At 35.6% G+C, this 22,758-nt stretch overlaps 1 protein-coding gene across 5 annotated transcripts in view; it reads right to left on the bottom strand.

Moving 5' to 3' along the window:
• Positions 1-22,758, bottom strand: part of CDC123 (cell division cycle 123) — a 65,826-nt gene that overhangs the window by 27,112 nt on the left and 15,956 nt on the right. For 3 of the 5 annotated variants that reach the window (XM_004379683.2, XM_023734361.1, XM_023734363.1), the window contains 4 exons: positions 21,459-21,516; positions 20,882-20,914; positions 13,665-13,760; positions 11,021-11,127 (listed from right to left, as the gene is read on the bottom strand). In XM_004379683.2, the coding sequence (XP_004379740.1) occupies positions 11,021-11,127; positions 13,665-13,760; positions 20,882-20,914; positions 21,459-21,516 (294 nt within the window). The remainder of the gene's footprint in view (positions 1-11,020; positions 11,128-13,664; positions 13,761-20,881; positions 20,915-21,458; positions 21,517-22,758) is intronic. The other 2 variants (XM_023734362.1, XM_023734364.1) reach the window with 1 other exon arrangement.

Here is a 22,758-nt window from a genome sequence, read left to right on the forward strand (position 1 = left end):
TAAGGGCCTAAAACTAGAAGAGAGGAGGGAGTGCAACATGATTACTTAGAAGTAGTAATCATCTGGGTAGAACACCTAAAATCAAAGAAGTAGAAACAATCACCTCAGACAGATGACAGAATCCTAGGAAATAGCAACAATTAAAGGGTGAGCAGAAGCTAGAGAAGAAGACTAACATAATACAGACAGGAGAGGAGGGAGAAAGCGGTGTCCTGAGAGCCAGGTGAAGAGAGTTTCGATATGGAAATGGGGAGATGACTCAAGTGTCACTGAGAAATGAGACAAGCGACATCCACTGCATCCAGCGACTTCTGCCAGGGCAATTTTAGAGCATTACTACAAAGGTAGGAACCAAATTGCAGAGAACCAAGGAATGAACAGAAGGTGAGAAAGCAAAATGAAATACTTCCAATTAGCCTGACAATGAAAGGTGGAGAGACAGGACACAGAGAGGAAAGGAAAGCTAATGTTTAGGTGGCTGTCTTCAGTTTTTGCTTTTTAGTCTGTAAGAATGGAATGAATTAGTAGAGAGAGTTTGACCATATGGGAGAGAAAAGGAAAAAAGTGAGGTTACCTTATATTAAAACTTGCAGTTGCAAGAAATTTTTTTTAAAACACACAAAACAAAAAATACTTTCAAAAATATCTTAAGCAGTTAATAAGTAAAATTTAGTTTAAAAAGCCTTTTAACTTCCCTGAATATATGACTAAGTTGAAATTTTCCACAATTGTTTATGATTTATACTACAAACAATAATGATTCTAATTTATTTGATTGGCTGGCATTCTGAGAAAATAAGAACTATTATCACCACTAACAACTGGGCACTGACTGATATAATCTGAATTATGAAGAAAAGGTATACATAGGGTATTTTGTTAAAAAGCCACCGGGTTTTCTACCAGTGAGTTTTCTTTCTGAACATTTATGTGTTAGACATGGTATGAAGCATTTTACATTCACTGCCTCATTTAATCCTTGCAATAATCCCATAAGAAAGTGCTACTATTATTATCCACATTTATCACATGAGGATACCAAGGCTCAGGAAGGTGAGAGTACACTAAAGCAACAACATACCCCCCTTCTCTAAAGGATGGAGGTTCTAGAGCTGTCGTTAAAGCTCTCAGATTAAAGTTTTAAAAAGAAAAAACCACCAACTACTACAGGACTTTAGGCTCAAGCAATACCACTGCTAAAAAAGAAAAACAACAACAGCGTCTACCGTTAACCAAGTCTGTTTCTGTAATATAATACAGATCTCCAAAACACTAATATGTAAAACCTCTGCTTTCATACATACAGGCACACGCTGGTGCTGTTTTAAGACTTCATTTTTCTCTGGAAAGCAAAAATCCCTTGCTTCAGATCAAACTAATTTAAAGGTATGCTACCCTGAGGAGTTACAGAGTTATAGTCTAAAACCAGAAAACCAACTTTAAGTTTATTTAAAGAAATGTTAAATAAAAATTAATCTGATGAATTGTTTTATGTTAATCAAAATTCAGTTAATGAATTGTCGGGTTAATCAAAATTACCATAATTATTTTTATCCTTAAAAGGAAAACCGAAAAGAAAGAAAACTCTTTTACCCCCAGCTGACTGATAAGCATCATGTTTCTGGAACTGTCCACTATATATTTTCTATCATTTATGAAATTTATGTTTGGACATGTAGCCAGTACAGAGACAAGTAAAATATCGCGGATTAGATAACCTACATAAAAGAGAAAGAAAAATGTTCCAAGTAATAGGACCATAGCCAGTACAGAGACAAGTAAAACATTGCGAATTAGATAACCAACATAAAAGAGAAAGAAACATGTTCCAAGTAATAGGACCAACCCCAGAAGACATGGCTCCTGGACTCTGTTAACCCAGAACTAAAACCATTCCTGAAGCCAACTCTTCAGGGAAAGATTATAGACAGGACTGCAAGACATAAAATGATACTCGTGAAGTGTGCTTCTTAGTTCAAGTAGATACATGAGACTAACTGGGCAGCTCCTGTCCGGAGATGAGGTGAGAAGGCAGAAAGGGATAGGCAGCTGGCTGAATGGACCCAGGAAATCCAGGATAAAAAGGTGGAGTGTGCTGTCACATTATAAGGACAGCAACCAGGGTCACATAACAATGTGTGTATAAATTTTTATATGAGAAGCTGTAAACTTTCACTTAAAGCACAATTAAAAAAAAAAAAAGATATCATAGATAGTTTATCCAAAAAAAAGAAAAATGTTCCAAGTAATAAAAATACAATTGACCAGAAATTAAAAAAAAAAAAAAAAAAATCAGGATCTGGGATTCTATACTAGCATACGATCTTAGAAAAGTCAATTAACTTCTCTGGCCGGCTCTCAGTTGCCTCAGCAGTAAAATGATGGATGGAATTAGGTGATTTCCAAGGTTCTTCATGCAATTAAATTTGTAGACAACTTGCTTCGCCTCCTTTTCTTCCCATTGTGTCTTTGTATTCAGGTAACCATCTGACCTGCACACTGAACCTCAGGATATGTCAGAGTTTCTAGAACACAGGCCTGAAAATGAGAGTGTACATCAGAATGACCTGGGTTGTTTTTTCAAAATGCATCCTGAGGTTCTGATCCAGTGGGTCCAAGATGGCAACCAGATCCATATATTTTGGAAAAAGTAAGAGGAGTAACCCTAGTTCTAAAACTTTAAAAGGTTCTTGGGAAAATGGATCTACACTTTACCCTAGGAGATGTCTGTTGGCCAGTTATAGGCCTCTTCAGTGGATCTGCACCATTCTTGGGGAAATGAAGAAGTAGGGAAAAGGGAGGAAGTGTCAAGTCAGAGCAGCTAGGAATCTAAGCATAGTCTTCAAACCAATGGCTTCAGCTAGAAAAGGTCAGTTGCCAAAACCAAACCCAATGCTGTCAAGAGTCGATTCCGACTCATAGCCACCCTATAGGACAGAGCAGAACTGCCCCATAGGGTTTCCAAGGAGCAGCTGGTGGATTCGAACTGCCGACCTTTAGGTTAGCAGCTGTAGCTCTTAACCATTGCACCGCCACCACTCCAGAAAAGGTCAGTTAGTTTCCCCCAAAATCCACTAAACTCAGTGCAGAATTCAGCCATGTTTTCAATTGCTAGAAAGTGACCACTTTGCACCAATCTCCTGAGTCCGTGGCTAAATAAGATGGATCCATCTTGAGAATTCTATTATAAAAATTAATTTTATTCTCAAAACATTTTTCTCAACTCTTTTTAAAACCCTAAATGAAAAGATGGAAAATAAATGTTAAAAATCCATAAAGTAGTATGAAGGATGAAAAATTATATGGTAAAATAATTTTTCATGATAGAGAAAAATGTTTACAATATAGAATGCTTTGAAAAATTTAAAAAAGTCCCAAAACTATATACAGTATGATCTCATTTCTGTGAAACAAACCTATACATACATGGGGAAAGAGCACAAGTACCAAAACAGTAACAATGGTTACTTCCCAGCATTGACTATTAACTTCTTCTGCTACTTATATCAGTATTTGTAACATTATATTTATCATATTGAATATATATTACTTTTATTTTGACTTTTAAATTTTGAGGAATTACAAAGTATACATGTGTTGCTTTTATAATAAGAAGATAACCAATTCAAATTTACTTTAAAAGTTACTATTTTAACTTCCAACCAACGAAGGGTTCATTATCATGATAAAGTCTGAACTAATCGCCTATCTTTTTTTAATGCAAATGTATCTAAAAGATACAAGGGAGACTGAAGAAGGTCAAATGACAAAGAAATTAGAAGCAACAAAGTAATAAAATTATCTTAATGGTTAATGTAATAGAACTAGTATTTTAATTTTGGAATTGTAACCTTAAGCATGTGGGTACTATAATCTTTGTAAATAATAGAGGATAGTTTCTTATTAAAATAGTCTATATGATGAAGAGTCTATATCTGCCTATTTTAAAAATACTAACAGAAAATCAAAAGGGACAATTCCAAAACACAGGTCTTCACTATAAAATTTTTTTTAATGCTTCTACATTCCTACAAAAATTGATTTCGACTTTTAGTTGTTCTTATTGCATCTTTAAAATAGGTATACATTTTGATATTTGTTTGCACAGGATATGTGAAATTAGTGTACAAGCCTTTTCTTATCAAGATGATTAACCAGATGGTCAAGTATTCTTCCTGGAAGGAGAACAAAGTGCTGAGCCATCAAGTTACTGATGAATATAAAGGTCAACAATAACATTTTCAGGAGCTCAGCTGAAATATTGCAAAGAACATTTTGTGTGTGAATATTTAGATTTCATTTACATTCTTGACAACGTAGGTTTAAAAAGCAAAAAAATGAGTAAGATAATTAAGAGTACTAACAAGCCTTGAATTTTTAAATTTCTTATATAAATTAACAATCCTAAAATTCCAGGTTAGGCAAAACAAAACAAAACCAAAAAACCCTTAAACCAAGTCTGCTACATTGAGAATACTAGTAGAAAATATGAGCACTCTAACAAACAATCAGATATCTTAAGTCAGATCAATTTAAAATAAAACGTGTATTATTCCCTTTGCTGACTGAATCAGGAATGGAGATGATCCAAAAACTTGCATCTGAAACAGGGAAAAAAATTAAACCGATTCTCTTATTTCCAAAAATATCATTTTTATAATTATTAAAAGAAAGCAGTACCTCCAAAGGGTAACAGGAAGTCACTGATCACCTCCCTCTTAAAACTAGCCCTTGAGTTACAGAAAAGAAAAGCCATTTACACAAAGAATATTGAATTGTTAACTCTCTTTTAGCTTTGTTTCTGTGAACATGTAAGCAAAAAGTCATGATAAGAGTTAGTACAAATTTTCAAATCCCAACTCAGCATATAATATAAAGTTGTAATAAAAACCCAAACCCCTTGCCCTCAAGCCGATCCTGACTCATAGCAACCCTTTAGGACACTGGAGAACTGCCCATAGGGTTTCCAAGGCTGTAACCTTTACAGAAGCAGACTGCCACATCTTTCTCCCGCAGAGCAGCTGGTTGGTTCTAACCACTGACTTCTTAGTTAGCAGCTGAGTGCTTAACCACTGTGCCACCAGAGCTCATAAAGTCGTAATACATGTTATAAACTGATTTATGAACAAAAGCAAAAAATATGTAGCAAAACCTAACACTTTCCCTGTCTTTAACTCAACAAATAAGTTTAAATAATACTTGGAACATTTGTTTGAATTATGAAATAAGGAAAGGAAAAGGGGCAAACACTACAAGAACTATGCTGAGCTATCAATTGATGACTGACAGAAATGTCACATTTCTTTTTTTTTAATTTCTACCTAAATTACTTACCAAATTATTCTCTCAAATAAGCTCAGGTTTTCTGCCAGCCAAACGGTCTAACTATAAATAGGCATATTCATCACGCCTTAAACATGTCTTAGGACTGACATACTTTTTTTTGTGAACTTCATAACTAAATATGATCAACACAGTTTTTACCATGTCGTTCCAAATGTTTCATATACTGAAAGAGACCACATTTTATACATTCAATGATAAGGATGCATATCTGGAATTGTGGAAATAGGGGAGCATGGACAGTCAGAAAAATAGGGCATAGTATATAGAAGATACAGTGTAATGTTCCCTATGCTATGTTACAAAAAAAGAAGAAAAAGGCTGAGAAAGGATAAATGTACATGTATTGTGATGAGCTGAGCTATGCCTAAGAAATATACTGTGCAAGAAACAGCTAGAAGGAGGTGGAAACAAGAGGTTCCTCTACAGAAAAATACTTAAGTTGAAGATGAATCCTAATTGCTGGGGGCAAGGTGTGAGATCCCAGTATCGGTGGTGTAGGTTTATAATATTACCTCCTAAACCAGTGTCAGTTCTATCTCTGATTTACACCAGTCAGTGTGGCAGAAGCAGTGGAAGGAGAATCATAGTATTAGTGAATCTTGAGAATAATATCTTCGTGAATTATTAACTCTGAACAACTTAGGTATTACCTAAATCCATTGACTGAGATCACAATTTTGTCGTCTTAAAGGTAATGAGAAAACACCATCATTAAAGCTTTATAAGTAGCAGAAAACAAAAACCATTAAAGCTTTTAAGTGGTATACTGTCCTAGGTATTTTCCAGGGCACAATCCTCACTGATAAGCTTTTGTGAAACATTGGAAAGTTACATTGTACCTCATAGCAAACAACTCCTAAGCATAAGAAAAAATTTTAAATCATGGGCAGAAAAAGAGAAAAAAAATTCAGAGCCAGGAAAAAGTTAAGCATCAAAGTTCTGGTGTTGTAGCTTTTATTGCTGGTTAGGAATTAAAACTTAAAATAAGAGTTTCAGTACACAGAAATCACTTCTTCAGATCTTCACTGGAGGTGAAAGAAAAGTAAAATGATAATTAAAAAAGTAAAATGACTGTTCATTAGACTTTTTCTTCAAAAAGATGTATATGTACTATCTAAAATTAAAACAATCTAAAGCAGAAAAACTATTATCTAAATAAATGGCCCTTATTCATCACATTAGCCAGAATGCTCCTTGGAAGTGAGAATGGTGAGACTTCGTCTCATGTACTTTGGACATGTTATCAGGCAGGACCAGCCCTTGGAGAACATCATGCTTGGTAAAGTAGAGGGTCACTGAAAAAGAAAAAGACCCTCAGAGAGATGGATTGACACAGTGGCTACAACAATGAGCTCCAACATAGCAACAATTGCGAGGACAGCACAGGACTGAGCAGTGTTTTGTTCTGTTGTACACAGCGTCACTATGTGTCGGAATCAATTCAACGGCACCTAACAACATACATCACAAGGTAAAAGGTTCTGCTGAGTCGCTTCATTACACTAAGTTTTATGACTGTTTCTTGCTGAATTTTAGGATTAATAATTAGTTTTATGATATTCTTATGAAAAAAATGTACAGCTGAGTTTAAATTACTAAATCAGGTGAAATTTGCTGATTCCTAGTAAAATCTATTTGTCCTTAGTCACAAGTCCCTCAGAGAAATAATTAATGAATTTATTTTTTCATTCACTCAACCCCTTCTTCTAAATGTCAAATAATATCAGATTTTTCTTTTCCCATGCCTCGGCCTACTTAACAATGCTTAATCAATAAAATAATTAACGAAAGCTGCCTTGTGACTCAGTAAGTCTAATCACATAGAATGTTTATAGCTAGGCAAATAATTCCGTCAGCAAATATAACATGGACAAATTATGTTAAATGTGTCATTTACAGCCTCCACTTTTTAAGTTTCTTTGTCTATAATAACCACTTGAGGAACAGGGGAAAAAAGGTACTTAATATTCTATATCAAATTACAACTATGGCAGACACTTGTGGTTGTCTACCCTCCAGCTATTCCCAACTGTTATCCCTGCTAACAGAATCTTGCTGGTTCAGACACTGGAAGCACTTGTGCTTCATAATCCCCTTCCTAATCCCAGGGATGCATGTGTTGATGCATCTAAGCAATCCTCAATGCTTGCATCGGTATCATCTGGGAACTTGTTGGAAACACATTTATTTTTGGGCCCCACTCCTGGCCTACAAATCAGAAACTCTAGGAATGGGATCCAGCAATCTGTTTTAACAAGCTCTCCAGGTGGTTCTGATGTATGCTAAAGTTTGAGAACTCCTGGTCTAAACCAATCATGGTAATTCTGTTCTCCTTACCAGCTACTGGATTAGGATAGGCAACGGTTTCTGTAACTAACGAGGCCTGTGAGGAAGTCTTCTGGGAAGCTTCCAGGAATGCTCTACTCAGTCACATAAAGAGGTGAATGGGAAGAAATAAACATGTGCCTCCTGTATCTGGTGCAGACATGTGATTCCTGGAACTGTAGCAGCAATCTTGTGACCAAAGACTAAGCCAATACAAGTTGAGCATGGCAGAGGAGAAAGACTGAAAGAGCCTGGGCCCTTGATGATCTTTGTGAGCTGCTAATTAACCCTTGGAATATCCAGTCTCCAGACTCCTTGCTGAATAATATATAATTATAAAACCCCATTTGTGTAAGCTATTTTTAGTTGGTCTTCTGTTAACCTGTAATCCTGACTGTAACATCTTTCTTTTTGCAAGGCAAGTGCCAAAACAGTATAAACAACACCACCTCTTTTTTATGGCATGTATCTTAGTTTGAAGCACTCTGAAAAGAAAAAAAAGCTGTGACTTTACTAAATGAAAGTACAAAGAACTTTTAGAAAATCACATGATTGCAATTATATCCTGGTTTTGGTTCTACTAACAAATTAGCAGTGGTACCTTGAATAAATTACTGAACAGATTTAGACCTCAATTTTCTACCCTGTAGAATAAAAGGGTTAGATTAAATCATCAGTAAGATTCTGCCTAATCCAAGACATTATACTCTTAACTTCACATTTTAAGAGCTCCTAACAAGGCCTTTGTGACAAAAGTTCATCTTTAATGAATTCTATCAGTAAAGAATTTTTAGAACATGACAAGACTTCTTGTTATGGAAGTGACTTATTAATTGCTATGCAACTGACTACCAACAAGTATCTCCAGAAAAGGATGACACATTAGTGGTGTCCAGTTAAAAGGCTAAAAGCTCAGTGCTTGGTATTTGCTCCTGCCAACTCCCAATTATTTATACTAGCAGAAGGATGGCATTCTGTGGGTAAACACTCTTAATCCAAAGCTTCAAATTCAGCTGCTGATTTAACTTCCTCCCCACACAAAAGTCAAGGAGCACAAAATGCAAAACAACTGTTTGGTATTTCTACTTTCCACTGGAAGAGCGGTTAATTCCACATTAAGATAAAAACGGGAAATGGGTTAAGGAGGCAGCAAGTAGCTAAGCTGCAAAGATGATAACAAAAAAAATTTTTTAAACCATCAGCTTGAGAGAATTAACAGTGATTTATACTTATTTTTGGAAAGAAAAAGGTGTCCTCACACTCTCACTGCAACGAATACTAACGGTACATAAAAAACCATATCAGATGCATTAGCAGGTACCGAGTTAGTTTTTAATATATTTCAAAGTCTCTTTACTTAAAGCACGAAGTGTCAAAAACCCTTATAATGACAAAAAAAAAAAAATGACTTTTTTTTAATCAGAGAGTATCTCCTAAAATAATGCTACTACATTATTACTAAAACAAGGGCTATTAAATATCTGACAACACCTATGCCAACACAACCATAAAAGGTTGACAACTAGTCCAAAGGACTAATGGACCACAACTACCACAGCCTCTACCAGACTAAGTCCAGCACAACTAGATGGTGCCCAGCTACCACCACTGACTACTCTGACAGGAATCACAAGAAAGGGCCCAGACAGAGCTGGAGAAAAATGTAGAACAAAATCCAAACGCACAAAAAAAGGCCAGACTCACTGGTCTCACAGCGACTAGAGAAACCTCAATAGTACGGCACCCAAACAACCCTTTTAACTCAGTACTGAAGTCACTCCTGAGGTTCACCCTTCAGCCAAAGATTAGACAGACCCATAAAACAAACAAAAGCACACGTAGTTCAACCATGTATACGAGACTAAATGGGCACACCAGCAAGGAGCAAGGATAAGACAGCAAGAGGGGACAGGAAAGCTGGATGAATGGAAATGGGGAACCCAAGGTCGAGAAGCGGAAAGTGTTGACACGTCATGGGGTTGGCAACCAATGTTACAAAACAATATGTGTATTGTTTAATGAGAAACTAATCTGCTCTGTAAACTTTCACCTAAAGCACAATTAAAAAAAAAAAAAAAGGTTGACAACTAAATGTCAATATAATATAAGCTTTTTTCTGTAAATGAACTAGAAATTCCAATACAGGTAAATCCTTTCATAATAAACTTGCAATATAATCATACTCATTTGGTTACTTTACTTCCTTTTTCATTAATTAATACAGTACTAAAACTATATGCCTAAGCTGCAGAACTCAGATGTAAAGAGTTGGTGCACACATGCCATGTAGCGAATTTATCTATGTCAGGCTCCACTTCAAAAAAAGATTTGAGGGTCAACTACGAGGGCAAACTAAAACAAATAAAAATATATGCAGTATTTTCACCCCTGTTCTGCTTAGCTTCTAGATTTTGTGATATGTGTTATGATGGAGGTCAGTAAAAAGATTAGTTTAATTGAGATAATGGATTTAAAATGGAAATGAATGAGGAGTCTGGAAGAATAATTGTTATTTGATGTAGAACAAAACAAGCAAGAGGATTGCTGTAGGTGTTCTGACTGCCTACAATGCAGATAGCATATGAGTTCTTTAGCTTTAGAGTAACTGTCAAAAGGAGGAAAACACAGCAATTCCACTTCTAGAAATCCATGTTAAAGGAAATAATTAGGCAAGTGCACAAAGATGTAGACCGAGGATACTTACTGAAGGATTGTATATAATATTCAAAATTAGGAAGTAACGTAAATGGCCAAGAATAGAGTATTGATCAAACAAATTATGCTATAGCTATACAGTGGAATACTTTTACAGCAACTAAAAATAATGATGGATTTAGGTACTTAATGACATGCAAAGGTATTTACTATATACTGGTAAGCGCAAAGGCAGCCTACTAAGCAATATGAACTATATGATCCCACTTTTGTTTAAAAAAAAAAATGTAGATACTTAGAGAGAGATATATCTATATCATACCTATGCATAGAAAGAATTCTAGAAGTATATAGAACCAGTTGCAATGAGATCATCGGTGCTTTTACATTTCCTGTTTTTGTTTAGCTATAGACTCTAATTTTGTTTTTCTACAATAAACACATGCTGGTTTTACAATAAGAAAAAAATTACTATAACATTGAATGCTCAGAGATATAGAAAGTACTTGATACACAGAGATATTCATTTTATAGCATTTACTTTAAAAGAAAAAGAAAGGTTTGCTTTAATAGGTCATTTGGGAAACATGAAAGAGTGCTGATACATGGAATTGTTATTTATGAAATTTCACCTGTAGAAAAACTTGCACAAAAACTGAAACTACTGACATGGGCAAAAAAGAGACATACTTACGGTTGAGTGAAGTCACGAGTGATGAAATCAGAACTCTTGAAAAGTAGAAAGATGTCACTGAGGGTTTTACATTTCAGAGAACTATTCATTGCTATCCAGTACGCATCCTAAATGATAAAGCACATTCTATTTAATATACATTCCAAGTTAGTTGCTATGAATGAAGCTCCAACTGCTATGATTGGAGCTCAAGCCTATAAACAAATCAATAATGCATATGACTTCAAGGGCTTAAAAAACAAAAGTCAAGAAATTTAACTATATTGTCAAATACCAAACTGCACTTCTAAACAACAAAGAGCATTTACATTGCATATCAGACACTTGGTTATGAAAACTGAGATGTTAGGGTCCTCACCCTTCAGCTCAGGCCCAAACACTTTCCAGTGTTTTTCCTACTGATGATGAAAGAAGAGAGGAAAGAAGTATCAGAAACACTGATACTTGAGCTAGAGTATTAAGATAGTGAAGAAATAGCCTGAACAGCTACTCTCTAAGGGAAAAGAGGTCCTTTCCTTTCTTCCTGTTTCTGGGAAGTGACAACTGGAACACCTGAAGTTTGATGACTGGGGCAATTAAGACATGTCTATCAAGTCTGGGAGAGAAGGAGGTGAGCTATTCTGAACCATCACAACTTTAAACGGAGACTGTCTCATAAAGTTTAGTGAAACATGCCTAAAAATGATAGATTAAGTTATTTAAAAAACATACTTCTCCTATAGACAGATTAGATACAGGACAGCAATTTAATTTTAAGAAAACGAGTAATTGCAAAACACTATCCGATTATCCACACTACATGGAAGAAAGCACTGGCACCTAGACTGTACTCAATAATAACAAATAAATGAACAAATGAATAACTTAAAACCACAAATAATCTACCCACCTTAAGTGAAAAGCCTTAACCCAGTTTACTAGCAAGGAATAACTAGAAACACTACTCATATATAGATAAAAAGTTGACTGTTAAAGGACTCAAAATAAGTTTCAACAACTTCTTATTAAACTTTATAAGTCCTCCCAATGAAAAAAGATGATGAGGGGGACCTCATACCATCAAGAAAGCAGTGCCAGGAGCAGAGTGCGTCCTTTGGACTGGGGTCCCTGTGCCGAGAAGCTCCTAGTCCAGGGGAACACCAAAGAGAAGAAGGCTGACAGAGAGAAAAAGCCTTCCCCTGGAGCTGACACCCTGAATTTGGACTTTTAGCCTACTTTGACTGTGAGGAAATAAATTTCTCTTCGTTAAAACCAAAAAAAAAAAAAAAAGATGATGAACTTCTGGTTATAGATGGTATATTGAACATACACATTTAACTCCACAAAAAAAGAAAAGAAAAAAGTACTATAGAAAACCATACAAATGAATAAACAAGACAATTACTAACGCCATGAAAAACAGTATGTTGAATAAGAAAGAAAGCACAAGTAATCATGTTGTTAGGTGCTGTTGAGTTAGTTCTGACTCATAGTGACCCTGTGTACAACAGAATAAAATGTTGTCCAGTCCGGCACCATCTTCACAATCATTGCTGCATTTGAGCCCACTGCTGTAGCCACTGTGTCAATCCATCTTGTTGAGGGTCTTCCTCTTTTTTGCTGACCCTCTACTTCACCAAGCATGATGTCCCTCTCCAGGACAAGTAATCATATATTCTACTACAAGTATAATCATAGTAGAGTATATCTCAGAGGTATACTTAGTGTTTGCATAATCATAATTTTAAATATTAAATCTTGATCTAAACAAAATTCTGATACAACTATAATGAGGATGAGGGAATAGAAAGTAATAGGGGCAGGAGATGAAAGAGAGCTGAATCTTTCTGTTTTTTGAGTAGAAGGTCAATAATAAACACTTAAAATTGAAAAGTAAGAAACAGAGGTAAAAAACAAAATAATCTGCTAAAGTATTTGAGAGTCATTGCCTCTGGGGAGTGGGAATAGTGCAGCAAAACAGGTGTCAGGGCCTGCTGACTTCTGTAGCAAGCTTCCAGATGTACTTGAAATTTTAAACTATGTACACATATGACTAATTTTAAAAAGTAAAAATAAAATACAAAGACTAAATACATTTCATCACTCATTTTAGAATAAGAAAAGGCATATGAAATGATTTTTGAAAATACAAATAAGTCTTCAATTCCTTAAATGAGTTCTGCGGGATTACAAAAAAACAGTAAATCTTTCTACAGACCTTAACTTTTCAAAAACTGTTGTCAATGTAACATTAAAATAATAAAATATAATTCAAGGAGAAAATAATCAGTTGATTTCTCAAACTGCTCTATTTCTAGATCCTGTGACATTTTTGTTTTTATTCTTTTTAACAGAAAAAGACTTCCTTGTTAAACTTAAGCGAACAGCTAAAATTCTGAAAAGGGCAGAGAATGAATTTCTTCAGAATTTTAAAGCAATCAGCAACACAAGAGGTTGAAACTGTCTCTTGCCAGATATACAGCATTTCACAAACCCAAGGAAGTATACAGTGAAACAAGAAAAATAATGGGGAAAATAGTAATAAATACCACAGTATCTTTTTTAGAATTAGGAATATAATTAGACCCTCTGTGGGATATAAAAGGAAATTAATAGCAAAACAAAGAACATTCAAACAGTAAGAAATTCACTTATGTATTCCTACCCTTGGAGCACTCCAGTTAAGCTTAGGAAATACACTGCCCCCTAAGGAATTGATAGCTTCTTGAACTTTAGTGGTGAACTCAGGAAATTCTGGTGCCTACAGAGAAAGCAGCAATCAGTTGAGCAAATCAATATAATCACAATAAATATGGAAAACAAGATCAAAGTCTCAAGTTTATAGTTTAGGATATTAAAAACAGAATTTAGAATACAAACTACTGTTAGAATTTCTGAACTCAGCTAAATAAAATCATAGATCAAAAAACATTAATCAGAAAGGGGGAGGAAAAAAAAAACACAGCTCAAATGGCACTTTCCAAAACAATCAAAATCCACAAACCTAAAAAGACAAAGATCAGTAGTTATCTAGGAATGCGAGGAACAATGAATCTCTTAAAATATACCTACATAAAACCAGTATTTAAGTGAGATGAGGTAGATGGAATATTACCTGTACACATACTCCAGTTCTTACAAACAACACCCCACATTTAAAGCGCCAGAAGCCTTTCCATTTGGAGGGAAAGAATCTTGGACAGCTCTCCAAAAGGCTTCATGAGAATGAAAAATAAATTGTGTGATAAACTGTATTTAAACACTGCTATTTCCAGACAAGTTTTAGTATAAACAACACTCAAAAATAGGACCCTGGTCAAGTTAAAATGTTCCTTCCTTTTTGGTTGAATTTAAAATACATATTTTATATAAGCAAGTGCCTAAAACACTCTAAGTGTTACAATCATACCAAAAAACCAAACCCACTGCTGTTGAGTCAATTCTGACTATAGTGATCCCATAGGGTTTCCAAACCTGTAAATCTCTATGGAAGCAGACTGCCACATCTTTCTCTCGCGGAGCCGCTGGTGGTTTTGAACTGCTGATCTTTTGGTTAGTAGTTGATCACTTTAACCACTGTGCCACCAGGGCTCCTACTTTATATAAGCAAGTGACTAAGAAGTAAATAAAAATACTGTTGTTAAGAAACTTAAACTTGAGGTCATTTTGCACTGCCTTGAGTCTTATACCACTATCAAAGGAGTGCAAAGAAATAAACAAGAGAAAAGAGAAGTAAATTATTTTAAGAGAGGTGGAAGTGAAGCTTTCAGGAGAGAGAGAATAGAAAAACATTAACATAGATTCTCCACATAGCCACTTATCTGGGTTATCACCTTTATGTTTGCTGCCCCCTACTGGGCAATTGCAAGTTCTGACAAAGTTCACTAATCCTAACTTCTTCCATATAAAAAAGTTAGAATAGGTCTAGAATTAGCTAAATTACATTGCCCGAAACAAATCAAGTGGTTTATGCTGATCCTCAAGATCTAATCCAGTTATAACAGAGAGAAAACTGTGACAAGAGTCTGGGAAACAGATCAAAGAAATGTAAATTTTTTAAATGGCAGCATATCCCCCAAACTAGAAATCGGTTTTAAGCAAAGGGCTACTGAGTAAAGGAGTCCTGGTGGCGCATCGGTTAAATGATAGGCTAACCGAAAGGTTAATGGTTCAAACCCACCCAGCAACTACACGGGAGAAAGACCTGGTGAAGTTTCTGTAAAGACTACAGCAAGAAAATCCTATGGGGCAATTCTACTCTGTCACATGGGGTTGCTGTGAGTCAGAAGGGACTCCACTATACCCAACAATTTACTTAAGTAAAGAAGGGAGAGATTAAGGGCAGATCAGGCTACGTTTCTTTCTGTTGCACACATCTGATCTCTACACTAGTTAATATTTTTTAGTTATTCTAGCCTTTCATTGTTTCGATATTCTACTAGACTACTTCTTTAGCTTACTTGAAATTAAACTGCAGCAATTTAGAGAAGGTTTCAAAATGAATAAAAGCATTAAAAATTCCATTTACCTCTCCCCATCAAAGTACATTACAATTTACGTTAAACCAATAATTTCCAATCCCCTGAAGTTGCCGATTTGGTTCCCCTAAAGTTCTATCAATAAAAAGATTAAATCTGCATTTGCATTATTTCCTCTGAATGGCATAGTTACACAAATCTTACCGCATAAAGGGGCTCAACCTTCAAGGGTAAAACAATGTTCCTAGCCCATAAAACTTAACATCTAAGGTTTGCTTTATATTTATGTATTACATTTTAAAAGATGTAATCAGTTCCCTCAGCTCCTCAAATTATTCAACTTCAAGAAATCCTGCCATAATGATCCTAAAATAAATTTAAATTATAAAGTTTATGCACTGTAGAGAAAAATTTATGCTTCACCGGAAGACTATGCATTATTTACATATAGCACACCCTCTCGGGTAATCTAATTCTAGCTTGGTCTTTCAGCTCTTTTACAACGAGGTGAAACATAGGAAAGTGACAGCAATGTAAAATAATTCTTATAGACATGCAAACTCTACACCGTCTGGAAGTGCAATTGTCTACCCTTCTGTGATGGATTTTGCCTCATTTACGTATTTATTTCAATACTCCTGATGTGTAAATGTGTCTGTTTTGGGATTTTTGAACCAGTTAATACATTTGCCTGGTTGCTTTGTAAGTTAAATAGGCTCCTTAATATGTGTTAAAGATTTTTATATTTTTATATCTGTATGAGAGTCATGACTTTACCTTTTCCTGAAAACTACTTATTAATCAGTTTAGTTAATAGGATTCTTCTAAGTGCACAGCCCAACTATTCAATTTCAAATACCTGTAGCACCTCAGTTGTCCCGGAAAAGGTTTCCATTGCAAATGGGATGAAATACACGTTTTAAATTTGATATCTGAAGACCTTCTGTAATCTGGAGTCACTGATCTTTCCAACCTTATCCAGCACAGCATCCCTGCGTCTCACTCATTCACAAAGGGTAAGTTTATTTTTTTTTAATTTTTAAAAATTATGAAGTGCTTTAAATCTATAAAAAATATATATACTCATTTTCCTGGATCCAAAAACTCAATAATTTGGCATATTTGATCCAGACCTTTAAATTTCATAAGGAATAAAAAAATATTACCAATAGAAACGAAGCTCCTTCCACCCTTTTCTCCTCCCTAATCCTCCCCTCTGTCCCCACAGGCAATCATCCTTATAAAATTGGGTGAATTCTTCTATATTCATAATTTTATACTTACGATATGTGTGCTTATCCATAAATAATAAAATGCTGCCATTTGTTTCTGTATACTTTTGGCAACTTTCTTAAATTCACCACTGTGTTTTTGAGATTTACCCACCTCAGTTATTATTTTTTCCCAACCATTTTTAACGGAATGTTTTTGTACTCACACCAATGAATTATTCATCATTCTTACAATATCTTGTATTTTCCCACCCTAGGTTCAGGCTCACATTTTTCCTCTATTAAGAGTATTTGCCATGAATGATTCCCCCGCTCAACTCAATCTAGTTCTACCCAATGAGAGCCAACCACTTTTGTTGTTGTTGTTGTCAATTTTTATTTTGAAACACTTTCAGCCTTTCAGAAAAGTTACAAGAAAGTAACCCAAGTAATCTTGGGTTCGCCAGTCCCTGCAGCTATGTGGATCAGGGGAAGCTTTGCAGTCTTACCTGCCGATCTCGGGATTCGTCGATTTTTACAGCCTGTGAGCAAGAGCCTTGCTTCCCGACCTGCCGATCTTGGGTTCGCCAGCCACTGCGGCTACGTCAATAAGGAGAAGCCTCTATCCTAATCTACAGACTTGGGAAGTTCCAGCCTCTACACACGAGTCATTTCTTGGACTATATATTTATACGCTTTACTGGTTTTGGTTCTCTAGAGATCCCAGCCTAAGACATATACTAAGGTAATCATCTTTCTATTCTTCAAACAGCAATGGTTTCCTGAATATTAAATGAAGGACTGACCAGTCAGTTGAATGTTTAGTCAATGAATGAATAAATGTTTGGTCAATCCACACCCCTCGCCCTCCCAAAAAATTCTTATATACTCTCTACCTAGATTTCCCATTTTACCACATTTGCTTTACCTTTCTCCCTCAATCTCCACCCTCTCTCTCTATATACATATATATGTGCATGCACACACAAGGGGTTACCATGAGCCAGAATGAACTTGATGGCAACTGTTTTTCTTTCTCCTGTGTTGAAAGTTACAGATAGTATGTCTCTTTATCCCTAAACACTTCAGTGTATATTTCCTAGAAAACAGTATTTTTTTTTTTTTTTTTTTTACATAACCCAGTCAGATTACCAAATCAGGGAGTTAACACTGGTAGAATACCATTACCTAATCTATAGAATTTATTAATTTTTTGCCAATTGTCCTAATATCTTTTATAGCAAAAAAGAAAAATTAAAAAAAAAAATTTTTTTTCTGGTTGAGGAATCACCTAGGACCATGCACTGCATTTAGCTGTCATGTTTCTTTAATCTGCAACAGTTCTTTTCTGTTATTCTTTATCTTTCACAACCTTGATGTTTTTGAAGAGTACAGGGCAGTTATTCTACAGAATTTCCAAAATATTGATGTTTGCTCATGATTAGATGTGCAGTTTTGGCAGCGATGCCGCAAGTAATGTGTCTTTCCTAATGCATCCTATCAGGAAGCACAAAAATAGCTCTGTACCATCATTGATGAGTTTAACTTTAGTAACTTGGTTAAGGTGGTATCTGCCAGGTTTTCCATTGCAGTTATTACTTTTCCCTTCATAATTAATAAGTAATTTTGGGAGAGATACTTTCAGAATACGCAAATATCCTTTCTCATCAAATATTCACCCTCTAGTTTTAACATGCATTCAATCAATTATTATTACAATGGTTGCCAAGTGGTGATTTCTAATTCCATCAGCTACATTCATTAGTAAGTGCCTCTTCTACTGTAAAGGGCTTTCCCTTCTTCCCCATTTAATCATTATGTCAGTATGGGATCATCAATTCTTACTGCTTTTTGTTGTTGCTAGTTGCTGTCAAGTTGATTCCGACTCATGGTGATCCCATCTGTGCAGAACAGAATTGCTCTACATGGTTTTCAAGACTGATTTTTCAGAAGCAGATCGTCAGGACTATCACTTGAGCTGCCTTTGCATGGGTTCAAACTGTCAACCTTTCAGCTACTAGACAAGCCCTTAAATATTTGTGCCACCCAAGGACTCCAATTCTTATTACTATTACTTATTCGAACTTAGTTGAACTATGGGGATGTTCGAATCTGTCTCATTATTATTATTATTTATTACTATCATTATTTGTTATAATGCTCAAATTTTTTGGTCAATGAAAGCCCATTCAAGCTGGCTCTGGGTCTTTTTTGTTATGCCCCCAACATTCTTTGGTGCCCTGGTGGCACAGTGGTTAAGTGTTCAGCTGCTAACTGAAAGGTCGGCAGTTTGAATTACTAGCTGCTCCTGGGAAACCCCATGGAGCTATTCTGTCCTATAGGGTAGCTATGAGTCGGAATTGACTCGACGGCAATGGGTTTGGGTTTTTTTGGTTTTTTATAATTCATTGAGCATTTCCTTACCTTCTGGCACATGTTTTTTCAGGCTCATTTTTACTTTCTTAATTTGGCTTGGTGGTTAAGAGCTACAGCAAGCTACGATTGCTAACCAAAAGGTCAGCAGTTTGAATCCACTAGCTGTTCCCTGGAAACTCTATGGGCAGTTCTACTCTGTCCTATAGGGTTGTTATGAGTCAGAATCAACTTGACAGCAATGGGTTAACAGCAGTACTAAATTTCTCCAAGGAGCTTTGATTCCTTTAGTGGAGAATGGTATTTAGAAAACCAAGATCATGCCACTAAGTGTGCTCATTTCTACCATGTCATTACTTCTAGACCTCAGTGGACAGAGTCTGGTAAATATACACACATACATACACACAGACACATTTATATTATTAATTTACATATCTATTTGTCTACATATATTAAAAACTATGAGTTGACACTGATAATCTTCATCACTTTTAAGGTTCAGGTCAAATACCACTTTTCCCTTTAAACATTTCAAGATACTTTCAGTTGTAATTGTTCTCTCTGTCTGACAGTGACTTTGTCATTTACCCCTTACTTTGTGTTATCTTTCCTCACTAGTTTATAAACTCCCTAATGACAGAAATCAGATCATATCCATCTTTGTTTACCTCTATTGTTGTTGTTGTTGTGTGCTGTTGGGTCAGTTCTGACTCACAGCGACCCTGTGTGACAAAGCAGAACTGCCCCATAGGGTTTCTTACGCTATAATCTTTACAGGAGCAGATCACCAGGTCTTTTCTCTCATGGAGCCGCTGAGTGAGTTTGAACTGCCGACCTTTTGGTTAGCAGCTAAGTGCTCAACTATTGTACCACCACGGCTCCTTATTTACCTCATAGTACCCAATATAGTGCCTTGAATATGGTAAATAAATAACATGTATGTTGAACTGAACTGAATTCTCATAAGGAAGAGCGATTAACCTGCATGACATCCAGAATAAAATAAACATGCCAACTTTCCATTTCTATATATACCTGAGGAAATATATTGGTTTTAAGTATCTTTTTTTTTTTGGGGGTACCCTAGAAACTATTATATCTCTTCCATTAAAAAAAAAAAGAAGCATCTTCTTATTTACTTGTATTAGAATATACCTTTCCCCTAAAACTAGTTTTCTATTTTGTGTCTTTATGTTTATTTTTAACGAATTTTATAAAAATCTTTCTCTTTTATCTCAGGGTGTTTACCTATTATATTTTTAGAAATATATTTTTTACTCAGTCATTCCCTTAAAATGTTTTTCTTAAAAAATATTATAAGTTAAAATTGACAAGAGCACTCTTATCCTGAAAGACTATATTATGTTCAATCAACTTCTACATTTTTATATACAATTTTGGTTAAAGTCACATACTTCTCTACTCTCACTTAAAAGTAACTGTAATTTTTATGCCATTTAAGTGTATTTGAATAAGTATAGATTTTTTCACTTTAATTTAGGTTCCACAGATCCAGAGAAACTCAGTATCTAATGTTAGGCTTGATTTCTTCTTTCAAAACCTAACAGAAATAAATCAAAGCATCACATATGCACCTAGAATACTTCCTTTCTAAAGGGAAAAAAGGGCAAACCGTGCTCGCTCACTAAACAATGATTTAAGCTATTTTTCAGAACAGTAAGTAATAGCTCACAAAAAAATAGATATTTGAAATGGTGAGTACATGGGAATTTAGAGACGTATGCATTTAATCCTTAACGCTAACCCTCGTGTGACAGTGTGAGGCTGTCTTCACGAAGGGGCTGCTCTGTTCTTACCGTCAACGTGGCCGTGTTCTCGTCATCCGACCACTGCATGGGAAGAGGACAGAAAGAAGACATAAGATTTAAATAGTGTAAGTACTGTGCTCCTTTTAAAAATCACCTATATGAGACCAAACGGTCAACAATTACTTTAAAACAAAGATCAAATTGTAAGGAGGCAGGTAAAGACAGGTAAACTAATGGAAATGAAAAACCACAACAGAAATGTTGAGAATGTGCACACATTGTAAAGAATGTAACCAATGTCACCGAACACTTTGTGTAGATGTTGCTGAACATGTACCTAAACTGCTGTGTAAATCTTCATTAAAAACACAATAAAATATTATTAAAAAAAAATTTTTTTAAATAGTGTATTGGCTTCCAAAAAGTGTTCCATGTAACAATGATACATAAACAGGAGACATCTCTTCCCAGACACAAAATACATGTAAAAGTATATGTCAAAGTGAGATGCTCATGTAATTTTACACTTTTATCAAATGTATGCTAAGATCTAAATGTCGGAACCATGTCAGAGATCATTTAAATTAGAACAGTCTACAGAACAGACATTTTACTTTGTACCAACCTGTATTTCTTCTGCCTCATCATCACTGTCTGGCTGAGAATGTGTCGGTGGATCTTCCCTAGAAAAACATAAGACAAGAAAAAGGCTTTGGTATCATACAGTAATAATTTTAGGTGTACTGAGTATATAAAAAAACAGAAAGCCTTAGAATTGGAGGACAACACTGGGAAAAATTTACTTTCTGAGACTGAAACTAATAAAAACCAATATGAAATAAAGGAGAGTACACTTCCAGTAAGGGATGGCAGAATAAAAACTTCCAGCCCTCATCTCAGATATCACCGAAAACAAGAGAAAGAGAACCTCAAACACTGTCTCTGATGATACTGAGAATCATCTACAACTCTGAACCCCAACATACAGGAAAGGGATGCCAGAGATGGGAAGAGCAAACAAAAATTGCAAGATCAAGGAAATTACCCAAAAAGTAGAACAAGGAAGACAAAGAGATAGACAACATAACAGAAATGATAAAATTCAGAGGATTAATCAAGCAGATCTAAATAACAGGAGTTCCAGAAAAAAGAGAACTGAGCAGAGGAAATTATCAAAGATATAATATTTTTAAATGGCCTAAAATTAAAAATATAAGTCTGTAGAATGAAAGGGTCAAACAAGAACACAGCACAATGAATGAAAAACTCAGATGACATGATTGTTTACAAAGATGGTCACAATTATTGTTCCCATCTCTTTATGTGTGACTCTACATGGCAAGTTTGCCACCCTTCCCATCAAGAAGTGGCATTTATTTTCCCCTCCCTTTAATTTAAGGTACCTGGGAGGTGCAAGTAGTTAGCTGCTAACCTAAAAGTTGGTGGTTCAAATTCACCCAGTGGCTTCAAAGAAGAAAAGTCTGGCAATCTGCTTCTGTAAAGATTATAGCCAAGAAATCCCTATGGAGCAGTTCTACTCTGTAACACGTGGGGTCTCCATGAGTGGGAAACAACTTGACGGCAATGGATTCCTTTAAGTTAAGCTGGTTTCAAGACTCATTCTGACCAAAAGAATGTGGCACAAGTGACACCATGTTACTCTGAATCTAGGTGTCAAGGGTCCTTACAGCTTCCATTCTTGCCTTTTTAGAATGCTGTCACTGCCATGTCAAGAAGCTAGAGCTGGCCTTCCTGAGGATGAGCAACCACATGGAAAAGATGCTCAGCTGACAGTCAGCATCAACTGCCACACATGTGAGTGAGGTCATCTTAAGCTTGTCCAGCCTGGTTGAACCAGCAGATGACTGCAGCCACATAAGTAATCTTAACAAGACCAACAGAGGACTCACCCAGAGTAAAGAATT

The sequence above is a fragment of the Trichechus manatus genome, unplaced genomic scaffold (genome assembly GCF_000243295.1).
Source record: "Trichechus manatus latirostris isolate Lorelei unplaced genomic scaffold, TriManLat1.0 scaffold00067, whole genome shotgun sequence".
NCBI classification, from domain to species: Eukaryota; Metazoa; Chordata; class Mammalia; order Sirenia; family Trichechidae; genus Trichechus; species Trichechus manatus.